The sequence below is a fragment of the Oryx dammah genome, unplaced genomic scaffold (genome assembly GCF_014754425.2).
Source record: "Oryx dammah isolate SB20612 unplaced genomic scaffold, SCBI_Odam_1.1 HiC_scaffold_17, whole genome shotgun sequence".
Classification (NCBI taxonomy): Eukaryota; Metazoa; Chordata; class Mammalia; order Artiodactyla; family Bovidae; genus Oryx; species Oryx dammah.
Window position 1 is genome coordinate 71,526,931 of NW_024070201.1, and position 16,936 is coordinate 71,543,866.

A 16,936-nucleotide genomic window follows, 5' to 3' on the forward strand; every position below is an offset into this window, starting at 1 on the left:
GGCGATACACAGTCCTCTGTTTTGAGCTTCTTCCGTTGCTCACATAGGCCTCTGGGCTTGAATTTTCAAATTCTCTATCTAGAGGGCTTCCAGGCTAATGCTATGATGTCGCACTTCAGTTTCTTCTAATCTGTGGAAGACAAGTTCGCTTTCTAGGTCTGTGTCCACGTGGAGATACGACAGATCGCTCTTTGGGGAGAGGGAGAGAGAATTTTCTCCAGATTCTGAATTGTTTTCTGTTCATTCCTTTGTTATATTTTTTTTCTTTGCTTTGCTCTCCTCGTCTTTCCTTCAACTTCTTTCCTATAATTTTGTAAGCACATTTAGTATTTCCTTCATGAATTCAGATTTGCCAATAGATTTGGCAAAGCATTTCCTGGAAACACAAACAATAGTGACAACAAGTGATAAGAAACATCTTGGAGGTGCATTTTGACTCTGTTGACGTTAGAATAGAGGCTAAGAAAAACATTGTTGTAAATCTCATTGAAAGTTGCTCTGTCAGTAAGAATGATCTGTTCTCAGGATTACGCTATAACTAAATCCCAGTCAAAATTATACTTAACTCTTTCAGAGGGCAAAGTCGTAAGTGATCTGACTGGCTAGTTGGTGGGCCCCAATACCAGGCCCCATCTCTTAATGCCAAGCAAGTAAGAAAGAGCTGGGACTAAGATGACATCCTTAAACTGTACTTCTTGAACTCTTATTCTGTAAAACTTTCATAGGCTTTCTTGTGTGTGTGTGTTTTGATTTGGAAGTAATTTCAAATCTGTAGAAAGCTTGTAAGAATAGTACAAAGAACACCCCAATATTCTTTATGCAGATTCACTTGTGGTTAATATTTTGCTCCATTTGTTTTATCATTGAGAGGTGAGCTGCGTGAATCATGTTTCTTTGCCTCCAGATCCTTCAGTGTATTTTCAAAGAATAAGGATACCCTTATAACTAATCACAATACAGTTACCAACTTTACAGTTAACATTGATGTAGTATTCTTATCTAATCTACCACCTGCGTTCTAATTTTTGACCTCACAGTATCTCTCGTCTTGGCTGAGCTGTGTGGCTTATGGGATCTGAATTCCCCTATCAGGAACTGAATCCAGGCCATGGCAGTGAAAGCCCCAAATCCTAACATTAGGCCATCAGGGAACTCTTTCTCGTAATATTACTCTCAAAATACTCAGAGGGAACTGCTGGGGAGGTGGGGCTGCCATGGCAGAAAGACAGATGGAGTCCCTGCTGTGGCAGAGTTTATATTTAGTGGGAAGGAGACAGACAGTAAGCAAGCAAGCACACACGTGAAGGAGATGGCTTCACACAGTGGTCCATTCCATGCAGACTCTAAAGGAGGATGCTGGGTTGGGGGCGTTGGGGAGGTACAGGGAATTTAGGAATTTCCCTCTCCGGATTGGTCGCATGGGTTTGAGTAACGCCTAGGTCTGTGCTCTTTCTGCCAGGCCCCCGTGCTTCTCCCTGGGGTGTTATCCTGCACCATAGTTTTCTTGCTTGGAGCTGGAAAGCCAGGTCTCTGGAATTGTTCTCAACATGGGGATCATTTGCTAACTGAAACCACTCATTAGGTTTAGTTTGAAAGGGAAAGTGTCAGTTGCTCACTCATGTCCGACTCTTTGCAATCCCATAGTTTCCTCTGTCCATGGGATTTCCCAGCCAAGAATACTGGAGTGGGTTGCCATTCCCTTCTCCAGGGGAATCTTCCTGACCCAAGGATCAAACCAGGGTCTCCCTCATTGCAGGGGATTTTTTACTGTCCGAGCCACCAAGGAAGCCCAGGTTAGTTTACCTGACTTTTTAGCAGAGGAAAGGTGAGGATGCAGGTGGAGACCATTCAGACCCAAGAAGGTAGGTGTAGGTTTCAGCTGGCCTGGCCTAAAACTGAAGGGGGAGCTTGTCACACTTAGCAAGAGATTACAAAAGAATGTTCCATTTAAATGTGAACTTATCATAATGGAGAAAATCTTGGGGCTCCACTCTCTTAGAGTCCTGCCTTCCAGCTCTTTGTTTCTCCTCGGTGATGAGAGTTGGCAGTTTTGTTAATTCTTTAAAAAACATACTTTTTAGAATAAATTTAGAAAACAAGTCAGACAAATTGAAGTGAGGGAGCAAACAAGATTCCAGTTTATTTTGTTAATGGAAGAAGATATTCTTTGTGTATATTTTGTTAAAGCATTTTATTGCTTAGCGTAATCAGATCTACGAGGCTTCAACGAGCTAGAAAGCTCAACGTGGAGAAATAGGTGTTGGGAATGAAAATGTAAGTTCTCGTACATTCTTCTTGTTAATTACCAATGACAATAAAAGAAGGCAATGGTGTGTGTCTTTAGTGCAAATGGAGTCTAAATACAGAGAACAATGAAGCAGCAGAAAGATTCTCACAGGAGATGGTTATATCTGGTCAACTGCACCAACTTTGAGAAATATCTTTAAGAATAATAAAATTTGTCCCATTGGGATCTTTGGACCCAAACCCCTTCCAACTAGGTGAATCCTTATTTTTGTCAGTGATCATGGCTGTTTTTCCTCGGCTTTTTAAGTAACGTCGCACCACAAGAACTAAAAACCTAAAGTGTCCTTTAGTGAGAGTGTTAGTTGCTCAGTCGTGTCCGACTCTTTGCGACACCATGAACTGTAGCCCACCAGGTTCCTGTCCATGGAATTCTCTAGGCAAGAATACTGGAGTGGGATGCCATTCCCTTCTCCAGGGGATCTTCCTGACCCAGGAATTGAACCCAGGTCTCCCGCATTGTAGACAGAGTCTTTACCGCCTGAGTCACCAGGGAAGCCCTTCTTTAAACACATTAAATCTGTATCCATAAAGGACTCAGAAATCCAGGTGGTTATTGGAGTCATTTTTCTATAGCAAATGGTGTTCTCATACCTCTTACAGGATATAAAATGTTAGCTAAGTTTTTCTTTCTAAATCCATTCTGAAAAATATAAATATTAGAAAACTTGGAAAATAATTGCTAATACATACGAGAGTTCAAGTCCCACACTCTCTAACTGACAGTGTTTTATTTAATCCTTGTAATAATGCAATAAGGAAGATGCTGTATACCCCAGGGAAGAAACCAAAGCTCAATATTTCGCTCAAAATCTCACGACTAGTAAGTAGTCGAGTGGAATTTGAATCCAGGTCTGTTGATTTCAGAGCTGATGTCTGCTTATGCTTTTACACCCGAAATTCCATCCATCAGGAAATCCTCCTGACTTTAGTTGATCCTTTAAACACATCCACTACCTGGACACTTCTCATGGCCCACCACTACTGTGAATCTGAGCCACCATGACCTCTTGGCTGGGCCTTTTGCAGTGTCTTCCTGTATGGCCTCCCCACTCCCACCCCTGCCAGCCCCACAGTCTTTTCCTGCAGAGTGATCTGTTTAAAGCATAACCCATCTCGTTTTACTCCTCTGCTCAAAATCGTCCTGTGTTTTTTCATCTCTTTCAGAGTAAAATCATGAGTTCTTATGACCTACCTTGTTCTGATTGCAAGCATTTCACATTACCTTGACCCCACCCCTGCTATTTCTCTGGCCTCCTTGCAGTTCCTCAAACGCTCCAAGCACAGTCAGGACCTTTGCACTTGCTGTTCTTCCAGTCTAAGGCTCTTAATCCAGGTATCCTTTTGGCTCGCTCTCTCCCTTCATTGTAACCTTTGTTTATATCTGATCATATCACATATATGTTACTATATCAGAAGGGTCCTTCTTGATCACCTGCAGTAACAACCCCCAGCACCTCCATCCTTCACTCAGGTTTATTTCCCTTCTTCCTTTTTTATCATCGCTGCCAATCTTATAGACATTCTTTTACCATCTGTTTGTAGATTCTACGCACCAGGCCTTCCCCCAACTAAGATGTAAGCTCAGTAAGGTCAGGGATTCTGTCTTTGTTCATAACTGAATTCCGAGTGCCTAAATCAGTGTTCTAGTAGGTGCTTAGGAAGCACTTGTTGTTGAATACATGCTTTTTTGGGGTGAGATTTACACTGTTTGTCCTTTGGTTCTCTGCATTTTAATGTACAAATTCCACATATATGGAAGTAGGTCATTTGTAAGATCATCAGCCAGCCAGTGTTGATCAACGGAGAAGGCAATGGCACCCCACTCCAGTACTCTGGCCTGGAAAATCTCATGGACGGAGGAGCCTAGAAGGCTGCAGTCCATGGGGTTGCTAAGGGTCAGACATGACTGAGCGACTTCACTTTCACTTTTCACTTTCATGCATTGGAGAAGGAAATGGCAACCCACTCCAGTGTTCTTGCCTGGAGAATCCCAGGGACGGGGGAGCCTGGTGCACTGCCGTCTATGGGGTCGCACAGAGTCGGACACGACTGAAGTGACTTAGCCTTAGTGTTGATCAAGGATCGTCTTTGTGCAGGGCACAACACTTCAACTCCTTTATTTTGTGCTTAGGTCCTTTGTAGCTAATGTTACTGTGGGGCTTTTGCTCATTGCTGTGGAATCAGGGATCTCTACACCATCAGAATGATTCCTTCTTCCTAACATTTTTCTAGAAAGTCCAAGGATTTGTTTCTACCAATGAGATAATCAAGGGCCCTTTGGTAAAAATGCTCATCTCATGGTCTGCAAGTGAAATAACCCAATCTCAGACAGCAAAGAATTTGCCTGCAGTGTGGGAGACCTGGGTTCGATCCCTGGGTCAGGAAGACTCCCTGGAGAAGGAAGTTGCAACCCACTCCAGTATACTTTCCTGGAGAATCCCATGGATGGAGGAGTCTGGCAGGCTGCAGTCCATGGAGTTGCAAAGAGTCAGACACAACCGAGCAACTTCACTTTCCTTTCCAAAACTAGGATCTAGGTATGTGATGATTCAGATTTTCTGGAGGATATCAGATCCTGCAATGGAGGATGAGTACACAGACTTAAGGGAAGAGATTCCCTGAAGCGCCTCCTAGGAGCTGCAGCCTCTGCCTTGAGAATGTGTGCCGGCTTCCCTGGTAAACGTAATGCTCGTAAAAGGCAGATCAGACCCCATGTTGAGAATTGCATATTGTACAAACAGACTGGAGCCTGGTGGTCTCTGGATCCTTGTTTCCCAAAGCATGGCTGGGGGTTGTTGTAGTCATCTTTAAATTTGAGAAAGCACGTTCAGGACACAGATGACGACATGAAAGATCACTACCATGTGAAGTTAGAAGGTTTGGTGTTTGATCCTTGAACACTTCCCGTGCAGAGCTGGGCATCCATCTTTCTCCTATTCTGTGATATTAAGTTGTAGTTAAACTTCCAGTTCTGAATCGAGGGCCCCCTAAACTGTTCCCTAAAGACCAGATACCTCAGCAAGCTACTCAGTGGGTGAGGAAAGGATATCAAATTTATCTCCAGGGATTTTTTTTTTTAATAGGCTGATGCAAGGATAAAACATCAACAGCTTTGCTTTATGGCCTAGTTAATGATTTTCAGTTTAAAGACCAGGGCATGTGCCTGTATCTGTAGCTGTCAAGGGTCAAGCTGTTTCCAGGCTGACTGTATTTATCACAGCAAATTGTTGAGCTTAAGCAACTTTTAAAATTTGTTGTGTTCTGCCCAAAATACTTCCTATGAACGTATGGGTATCTTCTTGACCGGTTCACTATAATGTTTCCTTGCATAGACAGGAAAGACAGGAAAGGTAGATTAATGATCATTTATTGGGTTTTAGTTTAACTGTTTAGATGACATTTTGACCTATAAGATATTTCCTTGTTTTTGTTCAGTCACTAATCATGTCCAGCTCTTTGCAACCCTGTGGATTGCAGCACGCCAGGCTTCCCTATCCTTCATCCTTCACTATCTCCTGGAGTTTACTCAAACTCCATTGAGGCGGTGATGCCATCCATCCAGCTCATCCTCTGTCGTCCCCTTCTCCTCCTGCCTTCAACCTTTCCCAGCATCAGGGTTTTTTTTCCAGTGAGTCGGCTCTTCTCATCAGATGGCCAAAGTACTGGAGCTTCAGCTTCAGCATCAGTCCTTCCAGTGAATATTCAGGGTTGATTTCCTTTAGGTATTTCCTTATACTGTCCTATGCTTAGTCACTCTGTTGTGTCTGATTCCTTGAGACCCCATGGACTGTAGCCCGCCAGGCTCCTCTGTCCATGGAATTCTCCAGGCAGGAATACTGGAGTGGATTGCCATGATCTCCTCCAGGGTATCTTCCCAACCCAGGGATCAAACCCAGGTCTTCCACATTGCAGGTGGAATCTTTACCATCTGAGTCACCAGGGAGACTTTTATGTGATTTGAAATACTGCTTTTTAAATGCTAGGTGAGCTATAGCAAAAGCTATACATTTGTTTTTGTTCAGATAGATAGATCATCTTAAGTGTCAGAATATCTAAAGTTGTGGTTTAAAATCTCATATCATGTTGTCAGCTTTCTGGTGTCATTAATTTTCTGGACTGCAGCAGTAGAAAGGGACCCCAGTAGTATATTCAGGGCTGTCCCGAGAGTTCTGTTGCTGATTCATTCAGCAGCTTTCTTGGCACTCTTAGCACATGCGCGGCAATGGCAGTGGCTAAGCATATGCTGATGAATAAGACCGTGCCATCACTTCTGCTCTGGAACTCAGTACCGGCAGGGGTTGGACTTAGTTTTCTGTACTCTTTAGCCTTCCTCCTGCCACCGCTTTGTGCCTTTCCGATGTGTGGACTGTAGTGAATTGTTGCAGGTCCCTGAGAACGTCCTACTCCCTGTGTCTCCTTTTCTTTGCTTCTGCTGTTTCCATTACCCAAAACGTTCTTCCCTTATTCGTTTACCTGACAAACTCCCATTTCTGAATCCTTTCCATCCTCTGCTAGGCCATGTGAACTGCTTCGATTTTAAACCTTTGTAGAAATAAATACCCTTCCCAGAGTAGAATTTGTATGTGTCTCTTGTCCCCACCTCCAGAGCCAGGACCTCCTCCAGACAAGCTGGAGGTTTAACTGAATGATGAGTTAACATTTGGCACCATCAAGTGGTTCAGCCAGGCAGTGCGACTTAATTTAAGATCAGAACAGTCTGATTTATGCTGCCCCAAGAAGAAGGCAATGGCACCCCACTCCAGTACTCTTGCCTGGAAAATCCCATGGACTGAGGAGCCTGGTAGGTTCCAGTCCATGGGTTCACTAAGAGTCGGGCTCGACTGAGCGACTTCACTTTCACTTTTCACTTTCATGCATTGAAGAAGGAAATGGCAACCCACTCCAGTATTCTTGCCTGGAGAATCCCAGGGACAGAGGAGCTTAGTGGGCTGCCGTCTATGGGGTCACACAGAGTCAGACACGACTGAAGTGACTTAGCTGCAGCAGCAAGAAGGAGGGAGGCAGGGAGGATTAGAATAGAATGATGTAATTGGAACGTATCATTAGTAGACCACCGTTATACTGAGAGGCTCGAAACTTCACTTTTCAGATAGGCTTGTGATCTGTATATGAGAAAGGTTTTTTGTTTTTGTTTTTTAATCTTTCCTTTTTTGTAACCAAGAAACGCAAGGCACAGAGGTGTGACGGCGTTTGCTTGAGGTCCTTCACTGTTGAGTCAGAGTACATGCATACATTCTCTCTGCTGTTTGCTACTCAGCTTGATGAACAAGCTTTCTTTCCCTACCCATTCCCTAGCCTCATGAGCTCTGCATTTCATAGTGTGTGTTAGCCTGAGATCGCTCTTTGGTTTGTACTGTCATATACTGGATCCTTCTAGCAACATGGTGTTAAAAATAAGGATCTATTTGACCAAAAAAAAAAAACGCTTTTTAAGTGAAGAATAAGTGTAGAGTAATAATTCCAGTAAGTGTGTGTGTTAATCACTCAGTTGTGTCCAACTCTTTGTGACCCCATGGACTGTGGCCCACCAGACTTCTCTGTCCATGGAATTCTCCAGGCAAGAATACTCCAGTGGGTAGCCATTCCCTTCTCCAGGGGCTCTTCGCAATCCAGGGATCGAACCTAGGCCTCCTGCACTGCAAGCAGATTCTTTACCATCTGAGCCACCGAGGAAGCCCAATTCCAGTAAACAAACTGTCAAACACCAAAAAGTCCCCTAATCCAAGTTGGCCCAGGTATTGAAGTGCCTTGGGGAAGTTAGTTTCCTTAGTGCCAGGTCTGTGACTGCAGGGAGTAAGAAAAAGTTGGAGCGTGACAGTGGTTAGGCCTTTGGCTTCGTGGTTCTATTAGGTGGGTTGCAGTTTCAGCTCACCTGTTAAGGAGGGTGACTCATACTTGGGAATGACAAAAAATAACAAAAGAGATATGGGAACTCCCCGCTCTTAGCAGGAAGAAAATCTATAGACTGGAGCACATTTCAGTTTTGTTTCTGCCTTAGTAATGACGTTTTTGATTTTGACCACCATGTGCTGAAATAGATCCACTTCCTTAATAGAAGTTTCATTGTAATTTATATCCTATCCTTTCACACATTTCAGATAAAGAGAGTACATTCACTCCTTGGTAGACAAGCATACCCAGGTAATTTCAAAGTATAGAAGGGACCTCTTGAGTCATTGTAGTAGGGTTTCCTGGCATTCTGTGTTGAAGCATATCTAAAATTTAGCAAGCATCAGAAAGAATTAATTCCCCTAAATAATGAATAATAATAAATAGTTAATCCTCCTGAAAGGTAATGTCCAGGTTTGCCATCCCACACTAGTGCCGTCAAGTATCTTATTAGTTACCCAAGCTGTTTCCATAATGTTATCCTGTCTCCCCCACAACAAAGAAAAAAGAAGAAAAACAGAGACAGATGGTGGTCCTAGCTCATCAACAGCAAAGTTTATAAAACTCAGAATGGTAAGAAACTAGGGGAGAAAAGTGGGCAGCCCAAAGCTGAGAGTGTGAAATGTCTTTTATTTTAGATGGGCCAAAGCTGATAGAACAAGCTTAGTAATCGTCAAGTAGGGAGAAAATTAATATTATCTCTATAGGGGCATAAAATGTCCAAAACCTCCTATGTGGTAGTTCTATAACCATGCTGTTTAATCAGAGGGAAAAGCATCCTATTCCAAATCTCTGCTCTAGATTTGTATACTGCTTCTTTTTAAAGACCCAAAAAGGTGTGTTTCTGCTTAGTTTTTAACACTTTCTCTAGTCTCGGACTCTGTTGTATTGATCAGTCAGTTCAGTTCAGTCGCTCAGTCACATCCGATTCTTTGTGACCCCATGGACTTGGGTGCGCACGGCAATGAAGAAGTTTTTCTTTTTTTAGGGAAGGCTGTGTGTGTGTGTGTGTGCGCGCGTGTGCGCGCTAGGTCTTCATTGCCACGCCCTCTTTCTCCAGTTGCAGTGAGCAGGGGCTACTCTTCATTGCCGCATCCAGGCTTCTCACTGCCGTGGCTCCTCGTGGGGCTCTAGGTGCTTTAGTCGCAGCCTGTGGGCTGGTCGTTGCAGCTCCCAGGCTCTGCAGTGCAGGCTCAGTAGTTACGGTTCACGGGCTTCGTTGCTCTGCAGCTTTCTGAGTCTCCTGCGTTGGCTGGCGGATCCTTATCCACTCCGCCACCAGGGAAGTGATAGATTTTGTTTTGTTTTGTTTTTTAAACTTGTTTTATGCAGCCATTTCTTCTATCAAGGTAGCTTTAGATAGCTGTTTCTCTTTTTCTTCTGTCTCTCTCTAAAGATACAAACTTTATACTTTTTCAGAATGTTTCTGCCATTAAGAGCAATCAGACATCACAGTGAATTCTGAGTTTATGGCCTTGCTAACCAATGGCATGTTTTTTGTGGGGTATATTGCCTTTCTAGAGTGTCCTGCCCTACTTCGTTGCAACCAAACTGGCTAAAATTCGAAAGGCAACTTTGGATAAGCCCTCTTCGGAGACGTTTGTGAAGTCTGCCATTAAAACCATCGGCGTGCAATCCCGGACCAATGGATACTTCATCCATTCTCTTATGGTATGTCGATTTTTGAGTCCCGAATTAGCACTTTGGTTTGGGGTTTTCTTTCCCTTTGAGTCACAAAATTAGTATATGATACATTAGCATATATACATTGTCTAGACTTACTAGCAAGGCCTCCGTGTTTTCTACCGTACATCCAAGAACTCTTAAATCTATCTATAAATAAAACAGTAATATAGTAAAACATAAGATCCTATGTGTCAAATGAATTCAGATTGTAGGCCTTAATTGCGTATCTCTCCGTTTCTTTCCCTAGTTCTCAGTAGCCTCAATCCTGCCTTCCTGGTTGTATCTTAAAATGAGCATGAATGTGAACAAATCCATCCGGGCTCACTATTTTAAAAAAATGAAGAAGAACTGAGCACTGGTAACACCTTCGAGTAACTCGGCAGATGCGCCAGCCTAAGCGTGCTTGCTGCAAGGCACCCACCATTTCCAAATCTTCAGTTGTCATGCTAATTAACAGTTACTGATAAAGCTAAATGTTGTCATAATTAGGAGGAAAACAGAGGTTGCTTTCAGGAGTTCCTGACATATGTTCTGGATGCCACTGGGAGTTATTTTGAAGTTTAACATAAATGCTCGTTTCAAATGGATATAGAACTAACATTAGCAAGAAGTGCTTACTATTAATAGAAGGAACATGATTATAGCAAATCAGTGAATGATAGAGTCAGACATAAGGCTAAACAGTTTCATCTGGTCGAAAATGCCAGTGATGATTATTCAGTATTTACACGGAAATGTACTTTTAAAAAGTAATGGCCAGCTCTTTATTTTTTTTTTTTTTTTTGGTTTTGTTTTTAAATTTTTAAGGGAGTGGGGATTCATTGATATGGGAAGACACACTGCAATCTGCATAGCATGCTGTAAGGTTTTCTAAAAGTATGTTTGTACATTTATATAGAACTTTCCTTCTGCAAGGGTAGCTAACGACGTAAAAATAATGGAGTTATTTTTGACACATGATGCCCACTAAAATACACTTTCCTCTAATACAGATGTATTCTCAGTTTAAACATGTGTAAACACTGAATGCTCTGTGGTATGATTTCTAAAGGTAAACAGGCCAAAATGTACACTGATGGGCAGCCCTTCCAGTGCCGCCAAATCCCCGACCCAGGAAGGCGGCCTCCTTGGACCCCAGGTTCTTTGTTTCTGCACCGCACCAGTACTGCTCACATGGGTGACACCAGGCCACTCCTAGGTGATGATATTAGGGAAGTGGTATTACCCTTTTAAATAGGTACCCTATAGGTACTGATACAATTAGTTTTAATCAAAGATGATATAATGGTGATGTTGATTGAAAATGTATTTCTTTGGTGCTTGAAATTAAGGCCATTTTTGCACTGGTTTAGTATAAATTAAGACTTTTATCCTGCTACATACCTAACTTGTTTGGGGAACTTGCTAAGAAATTAATTCAGTGTTGTGGAATATGCAAGAAGGTGGATCTTTACCTAGGCTGTGGTTCCAAGATTCTGAGTTTTAAGCACCAGGAAATTTGCAAAACAAAACAAAATAAACGGGCATTTTAATTGGCATATTTAAAAGTGTTTCTAGCTTTTAAACTTGCCAGCCAAGGACATTGGGAAAAAAAAAAAAAAAACAGAAAAAACCAAATCACCATCTGCCATTGGCATCATTCTATAAAAATAAAGAAACGTTAGTACCCTTAAAATAGGAAGAACATAATCTCAGAATAAAAAATAGTCATTTAAATTGAATAGATTTAGCTTTACAAAAAACACTTTCTTTGCCTTTCTTATACTTTGCCACCTTATACTTGTCAAAACTTTCAGATTAAAGAAGACGAAAGGAACATGCAAAAGACATGATCTTGGGTTGGATCCTGGTTGAGAAAAAATGTTTTTTCTTCTACTAAGGACAATTTTGAGACAATTTGTGAGATTTGAGTAGTCTGAAGATTAGATAATAGCATTATATCAATGTTAATTTCCTGAGTTTGATCATTGTACTGTGGTTACTTAAGAAAAAGTTCTTGTTTTTTAGGAAATACACACTAGAGCATTTATGGATAATGGGACATTATATATGCAACTTAATTGAAAAAGATTCAGAAAAAATATGTATACAGAAAACGATAAAGCAAATGTGTTAGTATGTTAACATTTGGAGAATCTAAGTGAAAGAGAAATGGAAATTCTTAGTGCTATTTCGCAAATTTTCTGTAACTCTAAAGTTATTTCAAAATAAAAAGTTAAATCTTTTGTTGTTGATTTCTAAATAATTGCACTGTAATCAAAGAACACGTGACTATGACATAGTTTTAACCTTTCTCCACTTCAGTTTTGTGTTCTGAAAAATGGGAATAATAATAGTGCCTATCTCATAGATTGTTTTGAGCACAAATTAATATTTTAAAGTGCTCAGAATCCAGCCTAGCATAAGAACCCAGCCTGTATAGCCTTAACATGTCCAACTCATTGTGACCCCATGGACTGCAGCATGCCAGGCTCCTCTGTCTTCCACTACTCCCGGAGTTTGCTCAAATCATGTCCATTGAGCTGATGCTGTCTAACCATCCCATCCTCTGCTGCCCCCTTCTCCTTTTGCCTTCAGTCTTTCCCAGCATCAGGGTCTTTTTCTAGTGAGTCAGCTCTTCCCACCAGGTGGCTAAAGTATTGGCGCTTCAGCTTCAGCATCAGTCCTTCCAATGAATATTCAGGGTTGATTTCCTTTAGGATTGACTGGTTTGATCTTGCTGTCCAAGGGAATCTTAAGAGTCTTCTGCAGCACAATTCAAAAGCATCAGTTCTTCGGCACTCAGCCTTCTTTGTGGTCCAACTCTCACATCTGGAGTCAGGCAGGACTGAACAAGTAACACTTTTTGATTACATAGACCTTTGTTGGCAAAGTGATGTCTCTGCTTTTTAATATGCTGTCTAGGTTTGTCTTCCAAGGTGCGAGTGTATGATAAAGAATGGTACCCAAAGATATCAGGTCTTAATCCCTGTATCTGTAAGTGTTACCTCACATGGAAAAGGGGCAGGTATGATTAAGTTAGGGATCTTGAGATGAGATTTTCTTAGGATATCCAGATGGACCCTAAATGGAATCACAATATTCTTAATAAGAGAGAAGCAGAGAAAGATTACTGAAGTATAGGAGATGGCAACCCACTCTAGTATTCTTGCCTGGAAAATTCCATAGACGGCCGAGCCTGGCAGGCTGCAATCCATGGGGTCACAGAGGTGGACACACTGAGCACACACACACCCAGAAGAGGAGAAAGCAGTGTGACCATGGACACGAGATTAGAATAATGCAGCCACGACCTGAGTGCCGTCGGCCACCCAGTGTTCTTAGGAGCCGGGAATGGATTCCCCTAGTTCTGGAAGAGGAAGGGCCCAGCCTTTGGATTAGTAACTGAATTTGGACTTCTGGCCTCCTGAACTCTGAGAGGATAGTCTTAGTTTCAGAGAAGGCAATGGCAACCCACTCCAGTACTCTTGCCTGGAAAATCCCATGGACTGAGGAGCCTGGTGGGCTGCAGTCCATGGGGTCGCTAAGAGTTCGGCACTAATGAGCAACTTCACTTTCACTTTTCACTTTCATGCATTGGAGAAGGAAATGGCAACCCACTCCAGTGTTCTTGCCTGGAGAATCCCAGGGACGGGGGAGCCTAGTGGGCTGCCGTCTATGGGGTCGCACAGAGTTGGACACGACTGACGCGACTTAGCAGCAGTCTTAGTTTAAGCCACTGAGTTTGTTACAGCGACTGTAGGAAACGAATCCCTAACAAATGAAAACTTATTACCTAGTCTCAGAAGTTTTTGAGACTTATGTCTAGGTATAGCCAATACTTTAAATGTGCCAGGTATGCTTAAGAAAAATGTCTATTTACTAATTGTTATTTTTCAATATATGTCCTTTAAGTTGTTTGTTAATTGTATTCAAATCTTCCATCTCTTTACTAACTTTTATCTGCCTGATCTGTCAGTAATTGAGAGAAGTGTTTTGAATTCTCTCACTGTAATGAATTTGTCAAATTTCCCCGTTTTATCCATTTTTATTTGATACATTTTAAGGCTATCTTTTTAGATGAATAAATTTTAGAATTTTGACTTTCTGGTGAGTTGAACTTTTTTGTCATGTATTGTTGTCATGTATTGACATCCTTATTGCTAATGCTTTTGCCTTAAAATCTCTTTTCTGTGATATCAAATTAGGTACCTCTATCTTTCTACATATTTATGTTTTGTAAGCAAAATAAATGAAATTAAAAGACGCTTACTCCTTGGAAGAAAAGTTATGAGCAACCTAGATAGCTTATTCAAAAGCAGAGACATTACCTTGCCGACTAAGGTCCGTCTAGTCAAGGCTATGGTTTTTCCTGTGGTCATGTATGGATGTGAGAGTTGGACTGTGAAGAAGGCTGACCACTGAAGAATTGATGCTTTTGAACTGTGGTGTTGGAGAAGACTCTTGAGAGTCCCTTGGACTGCAAGGAGATCCAACCAGTCCATTCTGAAGGAGATCAGCCCTGGGATTTCTTTGGAAGGAATGATGCTAAAGCTGAAGCTCTAGTACTTTGGCCACCTCATGTGAAGAGTTGATTCATTGGAAAAGACTGATGCTGAGAGGGATTGGGGACAGGAGGAGAAGGGGACGACTGAGGATGAGATGGCTGGATGGCATCACTGATTCGATGAATGTGAGTCTGAGTGAACTCCGGGAGTTGGTGATGGACAGGGAGGCCTGGTGTGCTGCGATTCATGGGGTCGCAAAGAGTCAGACACGACTGAGCGACTGAACAGAACAGAACAGAAGCAAAATAAACCTGGGTTGCGGGGAGATAATTGTCTTTTAATTTGGTATTCTCTGCTTTTTACAGGCAAGTTTATTTCATGTATAACTTACGATTCTTAAAACATGAAGACTTCTTTCTATAATGTTATTTTGTTCTCTTTGTTTCTTTTATGCTTCTTTTTTTTTTTCTCACTTTTTGATTGGCTAATTTTTTTTTCTTTTACTCCATTTTTCCTCCTGTACTAGTTTGGAAGTTTTACATTCTTTATCTTCATTGTCTTTACTCCTGAACATTTTCAGTGCATGCACAATACAGTTTAAAGTTACCTGGAGGGATTTCCCTGGTGGCCCAGTGGCCAAGACTCAACACTTTCACTGCAGGGAGTGTGGTTTCCATCCTTGGTCTGGGAATTAAGATCCCACATGCTTCCCAGTACAGCCAAAATTATATGTATTATTACACATATATGTATATATATCCCCTCTTATTAACATTCTGCATCAGTGTGGTTTGTTTTTTGCAACTGATGACCCAATATTGTTACATTTGATTATCAACTAAAGTCCACAATTCACATTAGGGTTTCCTGGACCTTTTAACAATGTGTGTGATGTGACCGTCACTGCAGGATCATTAAGAACAGTTTCACTGCCCTAAAAACCCCATGTTCCACTTATTTATCCCTCCCTTTTCCTTCACCTCCAGACACCTGCATCTGTGATCTTTGTCTCAATAGTTTTGCCTTTTCCAAAATTCTATAGTTGAAATCACTATAGAACACAGACCTTTCAGACTGGTTTTCTTTTCACTTCACATGCATTTAAGTTTCCTCTATGACTTTTCAAGGCTTAATAGCTCTATTCTTTTTATTGCTGAATAATATCCCATTGTACAGATGCACCACAGTTTGCTTATCCATTTACCTATTGAAGGGCATATTGGTTGCTTCTGGTTTGGACAATTATGAATAAAACTGCTATAACCATTTGTGTGTAGGGTTTTATGTGGACAAAAGTTTTCAACTCATTTGGGGTAAATACCATGGAGCGTGATTACTGGATTATATAGTTAAGAGTGTTCAGGTTACTTCTCCTTAGCTTCTTTTCTATCAACTATCTTTTAAGTTCACTAATCCTGCCATATTGAAGGTACTTTCTGCTGTTAAATCCATGTAATATCGGGTATTAATACATTTCACCTCTGGAACGTTCATTTGATTCTTTAATTTCTAGTCGTCTATTTAAATACTCCCTTTTTCATGTTTTGCCCACTTCCTCTATTTTTATAAATACTATAATTGTTTTAAAATCCTTGTCTGCTTACTCCTATATTTGGATCATCTGTGGATCTACTTATTTTTTTCTTTTGAGAAGAGGTCACATTTTTCTGCCTCCTCACATGTCCCACAATTTTTAGATACTGCATGCCAGAGATTCTATATAAAAGAACCAAGACCACAGTCGACGCTGTCTTTCTTTAGGCAGCCTTTGCCTCCTCCCTAGTAGGTAGGATGGAGACTGATCACTTTAACCCAGGTAAGTCCTGAGCTGAGCCAGGGCTAGGTTCCCCTTCTATTATGTCCATCGCCATTGTCATTTGACGTGTCAGCAGAATGAAACCTGTCACGTGTTTCTTGTGGGCTCATCTTTCTGAAAATTCAGCTTTTCAAGCAAAGTAAGACCATGACAGGTTTCACCTTGTCTTTCATCCCAGACCTCGACCCTTCTGTGCAGCCGTGGTACTCAGCAGATGCCTTGTTGGGGGAACTGGTCATGCATCTGAGAGTGCTCCTAGATCCAGTCCATCATGCCATCCCAGTGGCTGTCAAAAAATCTGCTGGATTCTCTCCCCTTGTAGAGATGCCACTGTCTTTGGCAAGTCCAATCATCAGTTGTTAGGCTTGGAAAATGTCCCAGGGGAAGAACATAGCCAGCTCACCTAGTGAGGGCTCTTTCTTTAGAATTTTAGTTAACCTAGTCCTCATTGCATCCAAATATCTCCAGTGTCTTCAAAGAAAAGTTATTTATATTTTTTTTTTCCCTGCTCTAATAGTGACTGCTTGGTACTACCATGTCCCACTGAAAAATAGGGACTTCACTGAATTTTTGATTTTAATTGTTGCATTTGGTTCTTTAAAAAAAAAAAAGCTTTGAATTTTTTATGGTTTCAACTATTCTCATGTCTTTATTTATTTCAACATATTAAACACCATTATGTTGTGTTTCTTATAGTTCCAATAATCCAGTATTTTTTGTAGATGTTTCT

General features: G+C 41.5%; 1 protein-coding gene across 1 annotated transcript in view; it reads left to right on the forward strand.

The window, feature by feature from the left end:
- Nucleotides 1-13,985, forward strand: part of HSD17B12 (hydroxysteroid 17-beta dehydrogenase 12) — a 171,154-nt gene extending 157,169 nt beyond the window's left edge. Inside the window, exons 10-11 of the mRNA XM_040259041.1 lie at nucleotides 9,739-9,888; nucleotides 10,151-13,985. Coding sequence (XP_040114975.1) covers nucleotides 9,739-9,888; nucleotides 10,151-10,255 — 255 coding nt within the window. The 3' untranslated portion in view covers nucleotides 10,256-13,985. The remainder of the gene's footprint in view (nucleotides 1-9,738; nucleotides 9,889-10,150) is intronic.
- The last annotated feature ends 2,951 nt before the right edge of the window (nucleotides 13,986-16,936 follow it).